Source organism: Lolium rigidum, chromosome 7 (genome assembly GCF_022539505.1).
Source record: "Lolium rigidum isolate FL_2022 chromosome 7, APGP_CSIRO_Lrig_0.1, whole genome shotgun sequence".
In the NCBI taxonomy this organism is placed as follows: domain Eukaryota; kingdom Viridiplantae; phylum Streptophyta; class Magnoliopsida; order Poales; family Poaceae; genus Lolium; species Lolium rigidum.
In genome coordinates, this window is record NC_061514.1 from 94,425,646 (window position 1) to 94,444,537 (window position 18,892).

The following is an 18,892-nucleotide window of genomic DNA, read 5'->3' on the forward strand; positions in this document are numbered from 1 at the left end:
CCTCACTTCAGTTAATCGATGGGTTCCACCGCCGGCTGGGACGCTGCTATATTTCTGAATTTCGTATCCTAATAAAAAATTGCTTTTGTTCGACACTGCAACGGAAAAAAAGTGATAGAAACATCTTGGCTACTCATGCAATGCAGTCCAAAATGAGAAACAAAGTTGAGGACATGAGAAGCACACAGAATGAGAGAAAAAAAAGAAAAAACAAAAGCAAATGGAGAGCAGTCCAAAATGGGCAACAAAGTTGAGGACATGAGAAGCACACAGAATGACAGAAAGAAAGAAAGAAAGAAAGAAAGAAAGAAAGAAAATAAAAATCAAATGGAGATGCGGGGTATCGATCCCCGTACCTCTCGCATGCTAAGCGAGCGCTCTACCATCTGAGCTACATCCCCGACGTGATGAAATGTTATTTATAATTTTACAATTCTATAATTTCCCTCGAGAGTTTGTGAAGAAAAGTACAAAAGAGTTGCCTGATCCGTGTGTCTCGTTTTTTTTAAGTAATGGTATTATCTACTGGCTGTTTTTTATTTACAAAATCTATACCTAATCTATACCTACTAATAAAGGAAGGAAGGTTTCTCCCCTAAATTTTCGTCCGTTTTTCCTTTACCCATGATTGTCCATCGAAATTACAATTGTTGCCACCGCTCGTGTGAAAAGAGTACGCACCGTTTCGGTAAATAAAAAAAAAAGAGGCCCGTCCGTCCCGTACTTCAACTAGGACGGCTGAACAAATCAAAATCACAGTTTATTTCCATTTAATTTCTTACCCCTTTCCACCAAAATCCGCTTACGATTCCCACGATATTCTTCCATCTTCTGTGCCTGCTCCAAACCCTAAAAATCCCGGAAATCCTGGAAAATCCCCAATAACAATTACAGGAATCAAGAAGGTCGGTGTCTCTCCTCCAGGACACCGTTCGGTCGCCGCCGAGCCCCTGAACGACAGCATCGACACTGCGATGCCTTCGTCTATCGGAACGACCTGGGAGACATGGCGCCGCCGCGCATCACTTATGGGCGAAGACCGCCCTCTGCCTCCGCGCTAGGCCTGTCATCGTCAGCCGATCTAACTGAAGGAATTGGTCCTCGCTTCATCAGGTGCTTGCTATGCATGAGCTCTGCCACAAACGGCATGCGCGCAACGTGGGGTAGACACGTTCAGCGGAACAGCACACGGGATCTGATCTTTGCCAATCGGGTTGTTCTTTTTGCTAATTCTGAATCGCTGGTTTTGTTAGATTGGCTGTCCTTCGGCTTTGAAGTCTCATTGGTTAATAGATGGGTTCTTGGTGAGGTTGGAGGACAAGCAGCACTAGCTCCATGAGGTTATCCAATCATTCAGTTTGGCTCCATCTCCTTGCCCGAAAATTTATGGGAGAAGTGCAGGTGCACGAGTTATTCTGTACGTTGACAGCTTCAATTTACATCGAGAAATAATTGGTCTTTTTTCTGAGGAGCAACTCAGCTACGCTGCCTTATTTCTATGTTTCTTCTGCTGATAAATGTACATAGGAATACATCAGCTTCCTTTTTTTTTCTGCTTTGGAAGAACACTGCAGATATCACTCTGTGTTTAATCCTGGCCCTGAATTTGCTTGCAGTACATGCATCAATTATTTATCTCATCCATCTATGCCATCTACGGACGCGAGTGCATACACAGACAATTTTATTGCCCCTGCACGTGTAGGCCTATGGGGTCTGTTTCTCTTGTTTCAGGTCAGTCTGACTATACTCTGCTTTTTGACCTTCGTTTGAGTTATAGCTGAATCTAGATTAATACAATTTTTTTTTTGCTTTCCTAAGACTGTCAATATTTGACTGTAGTGATAGATTTGAAATGATTGTTTTTTTTGGGATTTAAGCTATTGCATGCTACAACACAAGCAATTGACATACGGATTTAAAACAAGTAAAAGCTTATTCAACTTATTTTAGTGTGACGCCGTAGCAACGCACGGGTTTTGTGCTAGTCTATACCTAATAATAAAGGGAGGATTGTTTCCTTGGTCCGACACTTTTTTGGACTAATTTACCCTCCCACCAAATCGCATATATCACACTTTTGCCACGGTACCGGTTCGGTAGTATTGTTTCTCCCCTACTCGAATGAACCCAGGTGTTTTCGTCGACACGGACTCACGCGAGCTGGGCGATGTGGGCCGGCCGAACAGCCCAATACATTAGCAAGAATCAATTAGAGCGAATTCACGAGCATCTCTGTTCTTTCGTAATTCCTATGTTTCGGGTCTTCTTATGTTCCTGTTATTAGTCCCACCTCGCTCTAATCTACCGGGTTCCATCAGTTTATATGCGTACGTTTTGTGAGTTATAACAAGCTGATTTGAATAAGAAGCAGCATCAAACATGGGAGCGCAGGAATTGCACGCTTGTTGGCGTACGAGGCGGATTAAAGAGAGAAATTGCCCTCTAAATGGCATGAGGGAACGGAAGGAAGCATCAGACGAATTTGGGAAAAGAGGGAGAGACTCAGAAGTCCGGAAGAGAAGGATCAGACAAATTCCTGGAAATCTCCGCGCTGGGGGCCGGATGCGGGGGAGACCGGCTTGACAACGACGACGCCTGGGCGACGCGCACGCAGAGGAGAAGCTGCCGGCGTGCGTCTCACGGAAGAGCTGCGCGAGGGCGCAGCGATTTGCCTAGGGGGCGCAGTAGGAGAACGCCCGCGAGAAGAGCAGCTTGGTTGGCGGCGTGGCCGAGCACCGGCCAAGACGACGGAGAGGGGCACGGCCGCCGGCAGCTCACCGTGTTTGTGAGGAGCAGAATAGGGAGAGGAGAGAAGTTCGTGACTGAGAGTGCCGGCGCTGAGAACGGCAATCTAGCGATAGGGGATCTCACATGCGGTTCGTTCCTAGAGCTAGGGTTGGCAGACAAATGCCGATTTGGGTCTTGGGCCGGTCTGGGTCTGGCTGGGAGTAGCTGGGGCATTTTCTTCAGTTTTTTCTTTCTTTTTTCCATTGATTTAGAGAAAAACAAAAGGAAGAAAGGAAAAGTGGGTTGAGGAAAAATAAAAGAACATATATTTTGGTTTTTCTGAAAAACTTTGTGACAGATTTTAAAAATGTTTCAAATATCCAAAACAATATTATTATTTTAGTTGTATTTAAGAGATGAAAAGGGGAATAGGGGTTTATAAAACCCAGTATAACAAAATAGGGTTTGGAATTTAATAGGAATTAGAAAAGCATGTTAAAACATGCAATGCACTGATGAAATGACTTCATAATAATGTAAAACTAAAATCACAACCAAATCTAATTAGGGTATTAATCGAGTTGTTATGGCGATATACTTAAAAACGATTGTACGAAATAAGATGCACAAAGTAAATGTACGATAAATTAACACTTTGTCATTGTATCCCATGTCATCTAACCTGGTGCTACGCACAAGGCTTTCATGTAAATTTTGAGTTGTATAGATGCGTTTTTTACTAAATTTTGGAGTCATTAGCAAAATATTATGCGTGTACTAATTATAAATTGGTTTGACTTCATATCTTAATTAAATTTCAGAATGGGGCACACCAATATAACCAGTTTGCGGTATTACAAGTCAGTGCAGCGATCGGTCTAGAATCTAAACTAATTAGGGACAAATTATGTAAATGGGAGAAAATATGACCAGTGTTGTGTGTCAACAGTGATAATCCTTTTACAACGTTTGATTATTTGTTTCACCCGGTGCAACGCACGGGCACTTTTGCTAGTAATAATAAAGGGAGGATTGTTTCCTTGGTCCGACATTTTTTTGGACCGTTCTACCCTCCCACCAAATTACATAACGTTTCTCTCCAAAAATTTCGTCCGAATTTTTTCTTTCCAATTTTATCCTCCCAAGAAAGAACATATTACAGTGTTTGCCACCGCTAAATGATACTCTGTACGTACCTGTTGGCTGCCACGCCAGAACTGCGAACATGGTTGCCGGTTCGTTTCTCCGTCAACCATACTGGGCCGGATCCCTGTATACGAAAATTGAGGCACGTTGTTGGAGTGCTGGGCCTTCTCTTATAGGCCGCTAGACAAATAAGTAGCCCTTTATATAGATTGAACTCAAGACCGCCCAGGACCATGGAAATATTGAGTGGACGCATTAACTTAAATAGTCCCACCTCGCTCCTTTGTACTGCATCCAACCTATTTATATACGTTCCGCAGTTCCGTAGAAACAAGCAGCAATACAATGGGATAGAGCGTCTAGATCCTGGACATACAAGGTCGACCTGCACGCTGCCGGTTATATGGAATTATGAAAGGAAAGGAGGATTAAAGTTGCATGTGCTGCACATTGAGAAAGGAGGGATTATTGGCCTGCTAATTTAAACGCGCCTTGCATGATCTACAATTGAAAGGAAGAAGACGGATGGCTGTTCGAATCTTAATATATGGCATGACAATATCAGTATTCAGAGTTCTGCTGCCGGGCTGCTCTTGAGAAATGGGCCGGCCCAGGAGGATTTTCCAGGTGGAGGGGGCATAAAAAACAAAAAGAAAAGCAGGGGGCCTGCATGGCTGACATGGCCGCATGGGCCAGGCGGCGGACGGAAAAAACTCGGACACTCCGCGAGCGACTCACAATCCTTGAAGTTAAGCTGCTGCGCCTCAGGCGAACGCCGCCAGTGCGGATCTCCGCATGTCGCTCGAGCGATCGCGCACGCCGATGACTCCTAAGGAGTTGCGCTGGGAGGGAGGTTTCAACGACGGTTGACGACGTCGTCGCGCGTGATAGTTTCACGTGTCTATTGAAATTCGTAGGCATTCGTCGTTATTTTTCTACGGTCATCTTAAAAACTCCCTAATCTAGGCAGAACTGATGAAATTTAGTTTATTTTTGAAATGATAGAGAATTATTTTTGTTTTATTTTTTAAAGTGAACATATTTCGGTCATTCGCAGCAACGCGCGGGCATTGTCCTAGTCTAACTTACGGATTGACCGTGGGAAATCATTGAGGGAGTACGGTTCCTAGAATCATGGAATGGGAAAGATTTACACCAGCCAAGCTCCTCCACCTCGTCCTGTAAAACCAGCCCATAAGAAAAGTCCCGTAGGTCATGGACTTACCTCTGTAGGTGGGTTGTATTTGTTAGAGTGCACGTGCTTGTTGGCTCTTTTCTTTCTCCTTGTCACGCCGGCCAGGTCCTCCTTTGCCTACAAATATTTTTCTTCTCATGTAACATTCTCTCGGTGGAAATCTTGACATACAACATTGCCATAATAAGTGGATTTGGAAAGCAAAAATCCCTTTGAAAATTAAGATTTTCTTGTGGCAACTCTTTCAAAATCCTATCTTAACTAGAGACAAATCTTAAAAAGCGAAAGTGGGGTGGTTCTCCTCTCTGTTCCTTTTGTTACCAGGAAGAGACTATGACTCATCTTTTTTTTAATGCTCCGATGCCAAGGTGGTCTAGGGAAACCTCGGAGAGATTCTGGGAACTTCTTTGTGTCCCTCTTCTTTATGGCAAAGTGTGGCATGGTTTTACCAGTTTTATCCTCGAGGGAGAAGATTTCATATGTTGCTTTTTGCTGCCATTTGCTGGGGAATTTGGAATGTTAGAAACAAAATAACTTTTGAGAAAGTTGTTGTTTGTTCCCCTTTGGTTACTATTGCTATGATATGTTCCTTGTTACAATACTGGGCAGGTTTGTTCGGGCGCGAAGATGGGAGGGGGATCAAACTGGGAGCGGACCAAATGCTCCAGTGGACGTTTGCGCTTCACTCCAATGCGCCTCCCGCGATGGCTCCGGGGACTTCAACTGCAAGATAGGGGATGTTGATGATAACAAATGGTGGAGACTGATTACCTCATGTTGTTGCTGTTGAGCTTTTGCAGTAGTTGAGGGATAAAAAGCTTTTGCAATGGTTGTTCGCTTTTGCTGGTTGTATGCTAGCTGGATTAGTGTGGCACCATTTAGTGTAGGGTAGGTTTTTTTTTGCCCCGTAGCTTGGTTTTCGATACCGAGATCAAGCAGCGGGTTTTCCTACCATTATGTTTTCCTTTGCTGGGCATATCCTATCCCTTTTGTTCTCCTTTTGTTCATGTTTTGCTGTGGGATCTGAACATCTGTATTTCCGTTATGCTTATAATGGAAAAGGGAAATAAGTCCCGGTTGGAAAAAACATTCTCTCGGTGGAGCTCAGCCACGGCGAAGTGGAGAACTGGCGTTTGTTCGCAGAAACGAGAGGAGAAGGAATGAGCCCGCCAAGAGGAGGTGGCCACATGGCGAAGCTAGCAAAATAGATTAATGGGTTCATCTCTACAAAAGTATAATAAAGCAAGTGATTAAGGGCTGCTAAGTAACAATGTAGTCTAGATTAGCACATATCCATTGGGTACACTTGAACCCAATCTTTACATGCTAGCTCTGGCCATGCGTAACCAACTTACAGTGATGCATGTCATTGACAGAAGGGGACACGTGCCGCAACAGGAGGAAGTAAAACATAAAGATGAAGATAAATACTTTTTACAAAGTAAACAATTAAAATTCGTTTTAGATAATTGTCACTAATACTCGGAGTATATATTTTCCATATGTTTTTAAACTTTACATGATAAATATAAATTCGGATACCCCTCCGATCCATATTAATTGTCGCTCATATGAACGTATCTAATCAGAGGGAGTATTTGTCTGTTTTTTTCTTGATCCATATTTGTCCATGTTAGTTCGAGATACGCCTTTTTTTGGGGTAAGATACGTCCATATTAACTGTACATGTGTTAATGGGCTATGATAAATGCGGCCCATGCATAGGAGCCCGTTGGGCTGGCTTCCTTCCCAGTCTGTTTTGTCTTCAGTACCCGACTCCTCTTCTCCCTTCGCCTCGCCTCCTTTTCCCTTGGAGGGTAGATTCCTCCGCGGAAACCTCACGCCATCCATCGCAATATTCCTCTTCCGTGGGTAATCTTGTTCGTCCGCATCTCGGAATCATTCCTAGACCTCGCCCCGCTTCGATTCGGAATTCCCATCCGTCTCTCCTCGCTCTTTTATATGTTCCCCTTCGTTGATTGCAGCAACGATCTCCTCGTGGTGCCCCGATTCGATCTCCTTGCCCGGCGAACTGATTGATTGAGTCACCGCTGACTGAACCCCATCAGACCTAAGCTGCCGCCATCGCCTGTTCCCTCCCGATCTTCGTCGCGTCCCTGCTGTCTCAACCGCGTCCGCAATCTTGGCCATCTGTCCTGTTTCCGAGGTATGAATATTTGATTGACCTCCGGCACTCCAACTAGATCTGCCACTCTAGACGGTTCTGGATTGTGCTGGACTGGAATAAATCTGTTCATGCTGTTAGATGTTCTGTTAGCTTGGGAGGAGGGCTTGTGGGACAAACAAAAAAAAACTACAACTATTACTTGATAGCGTGCCACTCTGTGTTTCAATTCTGGGTTTTGTATATTGTGAATTTATTATGGATAATAACAGTATTTCTGATGACGTTCGGTTTGTGTTTTGGGGTAAAGTTTCGAGCTTTTTGAGAATTAAGGAAATTCGGTTGAGATCCTTCGACCTAATAGTGTTACTCCAATAGTTTGCTTGTCAACATAGTTCTCACTTGATGAAAAAGTTACCATCTTGTACATTAGCTTCTGCAGCTCCAATAGTTTCCCTTCATACTCGTCCATGTTATTTTCAGATAACAACAGGTCCAAGGGAAGTAGAAGCAAAGCTCCACTCAAAATGGTATGCATCACCTCCTCTGCCCTTGAAATTTCTTGTGCAACTCAATGACATGATTATGATATTCGAAAACTACTTAGATTGTACACATGACCATAGTTTCACCGTATAGAGTTTCTATATGGCTCTGTGATTCATCACCCAATAATGTATAAAGTTCTTATTTATGACTCTAAAAGTTGAGTGATTCCAGATCAGGGGGTCATGTGTGGCATTCATAGTTGACTCTTTGAAGTATTCTTTTCAAGTTCAGTTGTTTGAGTCATTGCCACTCTGGCCATACTCGTAATAGCTGATCCATAGATAACCTTTGGCTCAACTAAAAATGATCACCCAAAAATTGAATTTCACATCCAACTGATATTAATACAAGATATTTTGAACTATGATACACTGTAACCTTAGTTATTAATCACTGGATCTTTCCTTCATGCATGTATGATTGGCATTGTTTGCTTGATGCTTTGCAAAAGTAATTTAGATCCTCACACCAACAATGGAATTGTGACTGCACATATCTGCATGTTAAATGTGTTTAACTATGTTCATAATAGTTATGGTGTTTGTAATTCTTATATTGCGATCTATTTTCATTCTTAGCTTCCAACAGCTTTTTTTTTACAGATAGCGGTTGCCCAAATCAGTATTGTGTTCCTCTCATATTTGGTGTAGTTCACATATGCTTAACTTACCCATTTTTTTTATTGATGTAGTTTTATTCTGGATATGGTTACCGTGGAAGTAATTTTGAGCAAACGTATCGCTGTTACCCAGCATCCTTTTTTGACAAGGTATTTTATTTATGGTATCAATTTCATCTGCTAGTACCTAACAGTGTTGCATACTGAATTGTACTTAACCATCTTTGTGAATTTTAATGTTTTCCAGCCACATCTGGAAGGTGGTGACAAAGGTATGTCTTAGAGCTTACTCTCTTCTCTTATTCTAAAATTTCAGTATGACTTACTCTGATAGAATTCTATCTTTGCCAATACAGTAATAATGCCACCATCTGCTCTAGATCGTCTGGGTAAGCTCAAGTCCCCCTCCCCTGAACTTCATAGCTTCCTGTTGTCGACTTCGATCACTCTTGTAGAGTATATGCATTTTTAATTGTTTGGTTTTGGATTTAATAGCTTCCCTGCACATTGAGTATCCTATGCTATTTGAGCTGCACAATGGTGCCACTGATAGGATTTCACACTGTGGAGTGTTGGAGTTTGTAGCAGAAGAAGGCATGATCATCATGCCCTACTGGGTATGTGCTATAAGTGAAATTCTCTTACTGCTCTCTTTAGTTTTATTACCAGAGAAATGTATCCCAACTGTTGTTGTATAATTCTTCTCTCATTTATATGTATAGATGATGCAAAACATGCTTCTTCAAGAGGGTGATATTGTGCGTGTCAAGAATGCTACCCTTCCCAAGGGTACATATGTGAAGCTGCAACCTCACACAACTGATTTTCTGGATATCTCAAATCCCAAAGCCATGTTAGTAGCAACTCTATTCATTCCTTTTGCCATTCACCATGTTGATGACTAATAAAGTTGTGTTTTTTCTTTAAAGTTATAAAATCGCGCTAGAGTTGTCTGTTAAAGTCCCTTAATTCATTTTTCATTGATTGTAATTGTCATTAATTAATGTGCTTGTGAACTTTGCAGCTTAGAGAAAACTCTAAGAAATTTCTCTTGCTTAACGACGGGCGACAGCATCATGGTAGCTTACAATAACAAACAGTATTATATTGATATTGTTGAAGCGAAGCCTGCTTCTGCAGTTAGCATTATTGAGACAGACTGTGAAGTGGACTTTGCACCCCCTCTCGATTATAAGGAACCTGAAAAACCACAGCGACCCATAGTTCCTGCAAGCAAGGCACCTGCTGAAGGTCTGTACTTTCTTGTAAAAAAATCATATTATGAATGTAATTTTGTTTTTACCTTATTGTTAAACTAAATTATTGTTCCTGTCTAGCATAGTTGTGTAGCTGTGCAGCTCTGTTTACTGGTGTTGCCATCTGAAATGGAACTAATATCTTACATTGCTGACCAATTTTCTGTATTTTATGTTTATTATTGTCTGCTTCAAAGTATTGTTGGACATCTTGTGCCATATCTCTATAGGCGGCTGAAGATAGTTGTTATGCCCTTTTAAAAATCAACCTTTTATTTTTGTAATCTCCAGATCAAGAAGCTATTGTTGAAGATGAACCAAAATTCAAACCATTTACTGGTTCTGGAAAGCGTTTGGATGGTAAGGGCCCAAAACAACAAGCACCTGAAGTCTCTTCGTCTACTGTGGCTGCACGTTCTGCACCTTCAGACTCGAACAAAAGGGCAAGTCAGCAAACTGCAGCACCTTCTGGAGCTACCACTTCCACTCGCCAGAAAACAGGAAAGCTTGTTTTTGGTTCAAGTGCAAGCAACAAGAAAGAAACAGAAGCACAAAAGGTAGTTTCCACTGCAACAACACCCTGCATTTTTTCAATTGTTCATATTCTCCTTTTCTCTACTGAATTTGTACTTTGGCGACTTAAACCTTTCAAATTCAGTGTGCTCCAAGACAAATTCCAGATGCTAAATATGATTTCAGATTCATTTATATGCAAGAACTAAATTCATCGAAAGGTTGCTAATTATGTTTGACATTTCCTTGAGAAGATGAGATATTTTGTACTGAGCAGAGTTTTGGTTAGGCTATTTTGTTTCTTTTACCTTCAATAACATAGCTATCAGAAAACTTGGATACATGCCTTCTACTAACTTGAAAACTTTGATTAGTTTACTGACCTCAGTAGCTGATTTCTATCAAATTACTGCCAACAGGAGCCTGAACCTCCGAAGAAGGAAGAACCGAAGTTCAACGCATTCACTGGAAAGAGCTACTCCTTGAAGCGCTAGCTGCTATCTGTTACTACCCGGACAACTTGCAATCAAACATTGCTATCTTGCTCGAAGGTTGTCTGTTCAATGTGGTAGCTATAGACACTTTGCATCTTCACTCTGCATACATCTGAATCAGCAGCAGTGTGTTAGAAATTAATTGTATAAATGCTTAACTTGATCGAAATCTATTTATCAAGTAGAAAACATGTCTCAACGATTAGCTCTTGCTTTTGGCGGTGGTGTATCAACTCTTGGTATTCTGTTCTAGTCTGCTATTATTTTTTGGTCTCAGTCTCTAGATTGCATATTGTGACTGCTTGGATTAGATATTATCTTATAAATCAAAGCTATGATATGACATAAACTAGGAACTCAGTGGCAGGCGAGATTTTTTTTTTAGATTAGTTGTGAAATCAATGTTGGGCCCTGAGCCACTGAGAGTTTGGTTATGATAAAAGCCTTGGCAGTTTGCTGATTACTCAAATGAGTGCAGTTGTGCAGGCCAACTGTACCTGTAGTATTGATTAAACGAAATCGTTGCAGTGCTTCGACGTCAGTATATTGCTATGAGCAGGTGCTGAGATTGATGCATCTAAGTGAAATATCTTAAATCTGTGGTGTGAAGTTCATGGCATCAAAATAATATAATTGACTGATGTGATGTGGACAAGTTCTGTTAATTGATATGGTCTCCCCGAGTCTTTACTGGCAGAAACAAGAGTGGTAACACCAATGCTCCCAATTCTCAGACTACCTCCCCTTCGGTATTTTTTTTTTCGTATTGAAAGCTCTGGTTTGGGGGTTGGCAAATGATAGTCCGCCGAGATCCAGGGTCTTGCTAGATCAGTATCCATCATCATGTTGCCATGGTTGCTGCTCTTGCTGTTTTGTACTAGCTTCTGGAACGAAAAGAATACTAATCCGCAAATGCTAATGCATGGTCCATCTGTATCGTAGACAACATGAGTAGCTTACCCATAATCTCCGGTTAGTGTAAGATTATATATTACGCCCTTTATTGACAAATAATAAGGTTCGTTAACGTCGTCATTGTAGTGTTTCGATGTCAGCAGAATACTGTTTGTGTTTACCTACTGAGATGCCACCGGCCTTGTAGTGATGTAAATGAAGTTCATGTCATCAAAATATCCACAGTTAATGGAATGATGGGAGAAGTTTTGTTATCCGTGACTGAGGTCTATGATATCCCCGGTGTTAACTGACAGAAACAGAGTGGTAACACTCTCCCTCCCAACTCCCAAACTACTTATTAACTTTGTTGGGAGGTTCTGTGCATTGGAAGCTCGTTCTCTGTATCGGAAGCTCCGCCGAGATCCAGCGTCTCGCTAGATCAGTAGCATCCATCATCACGCATTCACGCTGCCTTGGTTGCTGCTCCTGCTGTTTTGTACGTAGTATACTATACTAGTGTCATTCTGGCAAGTGAATGCGAAACCACTCTTCTCTGCAAATGTGTTTTCTCTCCGGCCGACGCATGATCCAACATTTGGCTTCCCCATCCATGGTCCATGATCTACCATGGGCTACTCGTAAAAGAGAAGCCGACAAATTCTTTGGGATAAATGTTCAGTTACATTAGTGTAGCCTTGCCATAATGTCCAGTCAGTATAGGATTTTGTATAGCAGTTGCTGAGTTTACAAGGTTCCACAAACTTTTGTTGGGGCTCGCCATCAATCCCTGACCTACCTCCTTCACCCTCAAAAGTCTGAACCCCCCTAGCTTCCCTACTTACTGAATGTTGCCCATGTTTATGCAGCGGTACAGAGCTCAGACTCCAGAGTAGTCTTCAGTCTTCATCAACACTGCATCACATCGAAACGGAAACGAAACAAGCCGATCTGATTCTGACCTGCCTGCCAATTTTTAATCTTGCACCAGCTTTACACGCACGTCCGCACTTGCATCGGTCCGGTGCTTTTCACCCGTCGACCTGTTCAGACTTGAGAAGCCTTGTGCCAGTTAGCCGAACTTACACATGTGTGCTCTACCATAGTGCCATCTACCAAAGTCCAAAACTGCCTCTCTGACCATGAGACCATGACCATAAAAGGCACTGACTAATCAGTGGCACTCAGTAAAGGAAACGGTCGATCCAAGGGCTAGTAACAGGCAAAAGGCTGGGGTCCCACAGCTTTTTTGCTTGCTAAGATACCAGCTCTGGCCTAACGAACAACAACAACAAAATCCTCCCGCAAAAAAAAAAAAAATCCTACCACCCGACCGGGGTAAAGTCAAAAGAAATATCATGCATGCATTAATGCATACTCCCTCAGTGCAACTGCATATTGTAGTGCATATAATTTTTCAGAAGTCAAACGATTTAAAGTTTGTTTAAATATGTCGAAAAAATCAGCATCTAGAATACCAAATCAATACTATTAGACTCATCATGATGTATACTTCCAAATGGTGTACATTTGGCATTGTAAACCTAGATATATTTTTCAATAAACTTGATCAAACTTTACCTGAGTTAACTTTTAGAAAAAAAAATCATAGACTACATCTTGACAGCATAGAAAATGCGCGCCATCAAACCGTTTACCGTCATGTCATTCTGGCAACCTATCCACGGGACAACACCATCGATTAATTCCAGTGTGGCTGCGTCGTCGTCGTCCGTCCCTGTGACGTCGTCCTCGCTTCATTGTTGGCATCGCCGGGTGACAAAGCTTCTTGTGCTGTTGGGAGTGGCAAGGCCATCGGTGGAATCGACAGGCCCGACGCCGGCGACCGTTAGCTTGTCCAAGCCGAAAGCGCCGAGCACGCGACGCACCAAGACCCCTGAAATGGACTTGTTTGGAGGCTAAGCAACATGCGCTACGTGCTACACGCACCTTATCCTTTTTCTTGGCATCGACCGTCTCTCTTTTTAGGTGCACATCCTCTTCAGGTAGCACGTACGTCGCCGGTGGTTGCTCCTTTCCTTTTTCATCTCCTTTCTCCCGTAGCGAATGTCGGATCCACAAGTATTTTTTACACAGGTTCAGGCCGCGATGTGTTAAGATCTACGTCCTATAACTATCCTCGGTATGGTGGTCTTTTCTTCTTACATTGTCCTTCTCTTCCCTTCTCCGGCCGATCCTCCCCCTTCTCTCGCAGTCTGGGACTCCTTTTATATAAGCAAGGGGTCACCACAAGGTACTGCAAGGGCACGTAGCACCAGTCGTGCCGCGTGGCTGGTGTGGCGAGAGGATCCTGCCGCGCATGACAGGTGGCTTTTTTTTCTTTTCGAAATGGGGCAATGCTCACCCTCTGCATCAATGTGATGCACATGACTTTTTCATTTATTTGAAAGGTCTAAAATATTCAGAGGTTTACATCAAGGATCAGACAGGGTTGAGACATGTATCAACCATCGAAAAATAAATAAGCACACAAAATTATCCATTTTGTAGCCTACTAGTGTGCCGCCACCCAGTTGTCTGGAAAAATAAGTCCCGAGTAACCGTCAGCAGACGGTTGCATCCTGTACCTCCGGGAGGAGGAAGGCCTATTGCTGAATCCAGTACGCCATCCGTCGTATAACCTGCAAAAAATCAGTTCACTTTTATCTGTTAAAAATAATATCATTCCGACTTGTCCAGATAGACCAACATACAATAGATATGCCAATTCGTATTCTATTCTTATTCAATTTGTTTACTCCATTTAGCCAATTACCAAACATATTCGTAATACTCGCATGTGGAGGTATACCAAAAGTAAAGTAAATCATACGCCAAACAATTTTAGCGAAAGGACATGATAAGAATAGGTGATGTATAGTTTCTAGCTCATTACAAAAACAACACTTTTGGCACCCATGCTAATTACAATTAGCCAGATTGTCTTTTGTGAGCGGAACTTTATTATTTAGGAACCACATGAATATTTTGATTTTTAGCGGAATCTTTAGTTTCCACAAATATTTGCGTAAAAATGTAGTATGACCATTCATTAAGTCAAGATACATTGATTTGACAGTAAAAATTGTAGAATCAATGAGTTTCCAAACAAATTTATTCGGGCTGTTTGTCAATTGTAGCGTCATTAGTCAAGAAATTTTGACAAAAATAACCACCTGCCCCAATAAATTGTCAAAAAAGACCACTTCTCAAAAATATTGCCAAAACGGACCACCTCTCTTTGGCGGCAGGGCCTGCCAGGCGAGATGTGGCGCCTGCCGCCGGCAGCTGTGGCGGCAAGCCCTGCCGCCGTTTGGAATGGCGGCACGTTTAGTTGGGTTGAACGGGCGTTAGCGTAGATGGACAGCGCTGGGACCTGCCGCCGCGCCCGCAGACGGCATGTTGCGGAGCTTGCTCGTGCACATGCAGGCACGCACAGATTCTTGGCTAGGCCAGCCTATTGTTTGGTTCGCTCTTTCTTTTTCATCTTCAGATTTTTTCCTTTTTCTATTTTCTATTTCTTTGTAGAATTTGTTCACAATTTCAAATTCAGCGAAATAAATTTGAAGAAAAAGTTCTTAAATTCTGAATGAGTCCATTTCGTCCTTATGGAAATAAAATGGCTAAAACAAAATTCTAGCGGCCCAACGCAAAGTGATCGGCGCGTTCGCCCGGATGCATTTCCGGTTCAAATTTTGGTCATGAATGTGTCGGCGCGGACATAGCACAGACGGCACGAGTGTCCTCATCCTCCCGACTCGGGCCAGCCTGTTAGAGCATCTCTAGCAGACCCCCCATCCGACCCCCATCCGGAAAATAACTGTTGTTTTCCAGTTTTAGGTGAAAAAAAGGGCCAATCTAGAAACCGCATTGGACCCCCATCCGGAAAAAATATCCAGTCCATCCAGTTTTGCCTCGCGGAAACCCCAATTACCCAGTCTCGCGAGCCCTTCCGAGCGTGAACCCCATCCCCACTTCCGCGTTGGCGCGAAGGGAACTTCAGTCCGTATGAGCTCCGGAGTCTACCAAAATTCGCCGAAATCCGGAGCGGGCGGCCGGCAAGGGCGGGCGGCCGACGTGGGGTGGGTGGGTGGCCGGAGCGGCTGCTGGGGCGGGCGGCGGCCGACGTGCTGGGGCGGGCGAGGGACGGGGACGGGGACGGGCTTGGCCGGCGGCCGGCGTGCGGGGCGGGCGCGGGGCGGGGACGGGCTTGGCCAGAGCGGCTAATGGGGCGGGCGTCGGCCGGTGTGCTGGGCGGCGCCTAGAAGACAACTCCATCATTGATAGAGGCCGCGTCCCCGCCCTTTATAAGGGCAAACGACGTTGCCCCGCCATTCCCACCATCTCGTCCAACCCTCCTCCACCGTCTCCCTTCATGTTTCCAACCATGGGCAAGGGATGTCCTTTCAGGAAGCCGAAGCTCGACAAAGGGATGATGAGGGCGTCGCTGCTGCGCCCTCTGGTCGGCGGTGGCGACGCCGGCTCCGTCTTGACCGTCGTCCTCGGCGTCGCTGCAGGAGGAGCCGATCCACAGCTGCGCGTCGCAGACCTTGACGCCGACCCCGACGAGAACGACGACGCCATGCGCCGTGGCATCCAGGAGCTTCCATGTCGGCGCGACACGGAAGGCACCGCTGTCGGCGGCGGCATCCATAGGACGGGGTAGTTGCCGCCATCGATGTGCACGAGCACATTCTCAAGGAAAGCTTTGTTGAGGCGCGGCTCCGGCAGATCTACTGTGGGAGCGTGAAAATAAGCGTCGCCGGCGACGAATCGGTGCAGCGGCGGGCGCGGGTGAAATGGGGAAGGAGAAGCGCAGGTGAAGTTTCACCGCGGCGGTTGGCTATTCGCGTGCAAGCCGCAGCGATAGCGTATGCTCGACTGGAAGCGTTATTTTTTAGGCGTTGGAGGGCGCAAAATGCCGCTAGCTGAATTTTTTTAGAGCGCGCGCAACTTTAGCGCATCTGATAGAGGGCACAAATCGGCTGCGCACGGTATATCATCGGTTATTTTAGCACGGACGCTATATAACATCAATGTTGGAATTTTTCTTAGTAATTTCTATTCTCTCGTGATATACTATTGTATTTACTTCTACAAAAAAAATTAAAATAGAAAAAGAAGAAAATCCTAAACAAAAAAAATGAGCGAACCAACCAATATGCCGGCCTAGCCAAGAACCACGCGCGTGCGTGCTTGGCTGTGCACGAGCAAGCTATAGGCAGCATGCCGCCTGTGTGTGCGGCGGCAGGACCCAGCTCTGTCCATCCATACAAACGGCCGTTTAACCCAACCAAACGTGCCGCCACGCCCAACGGTGACAGGGCTTGCCGCCACAGCTGCCGGCGGCAGGTACCACGTGTCGGATGGCAGGTCCTGCCGTCATGGAGTGGTGGTCTTTTTTGGCAATTTTTTTGGGAGGTGATTCTTTTTGACAATTTATTGGTACATGTGGTCTTTTTTGTCAAAATTTCCATTAGTCAAAAGCCCTCCTGAACACAATATTAAGTGGATGTTGTGCCTACACAGTGGACACCAAAACATTCTTTCGCTGTATAATATTATAAAGGGTTGGATATTGTTGTGCTAACGAGGTACCCGAGCCAGATGGAACGAAGCCTGCAGACTTATTCTGGCACGACATAGTCTACTCCTGTCTTCGCGTGTAGATGGGGCTAGTGTCTTTTTCCGCAGGCGGTCTTCGTCATGTGGCTCCTCCCTAGGCTTAGAGCATCTCCAGCCGCGTCCCCCAAACCGTCCCCCAAACCGCGCCGGATCGAGCGTTTGGGGGACGTATTTTGTTCGTGCCGCGTTTGGGGGACGTCGCTCCCCAGCCGCGTCCCCCAAACGTCGCCCCCAAACATTTAAAATAATTTTTCTTGGCATTTTTATTTCAATTTCCACAAACTAATACATAATTGGGAACGTGGTTTACACGAAGACATAGTCTGGATGCCGCGCGGGTCGCCCTTGAGGACGTGGACGAACTCGAACAGGACGTCCGGCTCCACGTCCATCTCCGACGATGAAGACGACGGCGCGGGAGGCGACGGCGATCGTTCAGCTATGCCGCGGCCACGACCACGACCACGACCACGGCCGCGGCCGCGACCGCGAGGTCGGCCTCCGCCTCTACCAGACATGGCGGCGAGTCTTGTTGAGAGATGGTGGCGGCTAGGGTTTGGGAGAGAGGCGCTAGGGTTTGTGTGTGAGAGGGACGATGAGAGGCGCCCTTTTATAGGCCGGAGGGAGGCAGAGGAGCGGTGGCGCTCATTAACGCCGGCACGCGAGCTAGGCGCGACGGGACGCGTCGCCGCGCCCTCTCGCGGGAACCGCACCGCCGCTGCGCGCCAATAACTTCCGTCGCGAGGTAGGCGACGGTTAGGTTTAAATTAATTGTGCCGCCGACGGGTCGGCCCCGCCACTCCCCGCCTCGCTTTTCGTTGTGTCCGGCGTCCCCGGTGCGTCCCCTGTGCGACGGGGACGGGCTCGGGGCGCCGGACACCGTATCGGGGCGCGCCGGACAAAAAAGGGCTTTGGGGGACGCGGCTGGAACGCTTTTTTGGTCCGGCGCGCCCCAAATCCCTTTGGGGGACGGTTTGGGGGACGCGACTGGAGATGCTCTTAGTCTCCCCGCGTAGGAGAGTTCTCCGTGGAAAGCGTGGGCGGCCAGCCTCTAGGCGGACCGCGGACACCCCATTTTTTGCGCGGCTGACAAGGCGCACAACTTCGTACAACCTCGTCGATACTAGACGCACCAACTTAGCATGGATAAGACAGAAAGACCTTATTCTAACTTAAAGATGTAGCCACAGTCTCACTATTTCTCGAAAAAACGCTGAAAAATAATCTAAATAAAAGAATTGGACAGTCACGAGGGGGCGTGGTCCACCACGCTTCCAGAAAATCGTAGTACTTGCATGGCCCACCTTCCATCTCCTTTTTTTTTACAATTTTTACTCTACCGTGCACGAGACATCCTTCTCTCTTCATTTTTTTTACTGTTTTTGTGTGAGCCAGATCCCCTTTCCTTGCACATTATTACATCTTGTTTAAAACTTACAACCTATGTAAGTTTTCAGCTAGAAGTTTTATTCTTGAAACGTTTGAATGTTTGAGTTTAGAATGAAGGTAGCTTCAAAATGGGACCATCATCGAATGATTTTTATTATTCTTGAAAATCAACTTTTGAAACTTCGTGATTTTTTAAACGATTTTTTTTGTTTCAACTATGTTTAAACTTGGTTCATGAGAGTTAGAAAATATTTTACAATTATCTTAGAGTTCAATTGGAGACATTTTTCTAATTAGTTTTATCGAATTTATGCTTAATTGTGTTTCAGAATTCAAATTTTGAATTTTATTGATGTA

General features: G+C 44.8%; 1 protein-coding gene and 1 non-coding gene across 2 annotated transcripts; one reads left to right on the forward strand and one right to left on the reverse strand.

Moving 5' to 3' along the window:
- Positions 1-328: 328 nt before the first annotated feature.
- On the reverse strand, positions 329-401 carry TRNAA-AGC. Its single transcript has one exon. It is a non-coding gene; the product is annotated as a tRNA-Ala (tRNA).
- Positions 402-6,835: 6,434 nt separating this feature from the next.
- Positions 6,836-10,832, forward strand: LOC124676117 (ubiquitin fusion degradation protein 1 homolog). The gene is made up of 11 exons (XM_047212195.1): positions 6,836-6,943; positions 7,057-7,238; positions 7,680-7,726; positions 8,437-8,514; positions 8,612-8,636; positions 8,721-8,753; positions 8,860-8,981; positions 9,087-9,217; positions 9,389-9,615; positions 9,912-10,177; positions 10,553-10,832. Exons 3-11 carry the CDS (start codon positions 7,724-7,726, stop codon positions 10,625-10,627), a joined length of 960 nt encoding a protein of 319 aa, XP_047068151.1. The 5' UTR covers positions 6,836-6,943; positions 7,057-7,238; positions 7,680-7,723; the 3' UTR covers positions 10,628-10,832.
- The last annotated feature ends 8,060 nt before the right edge of the window (positions 10,833-18,892 follow it).

Excerpts from the sequence above, each read along its gene's own strand:
- LOC124676117 (XM_047212195.1), top strand. Across the intron at positions 8,754-8,859 it reads ATCTGCTCTAGATCGTCTGG|CTTCCCTGCACATTGAGTAT; the intron begins GTAAGCTCAAGT and ends TGGATTTAATAG. Across the intron at positions 10,178-10,552 it reads AAGAAACAGAAGCACAAAAG|GAGCCTGAACCTCCGAAGAA; the intron begins GTAGTTTCCACT and ends TACTGCCAACAG.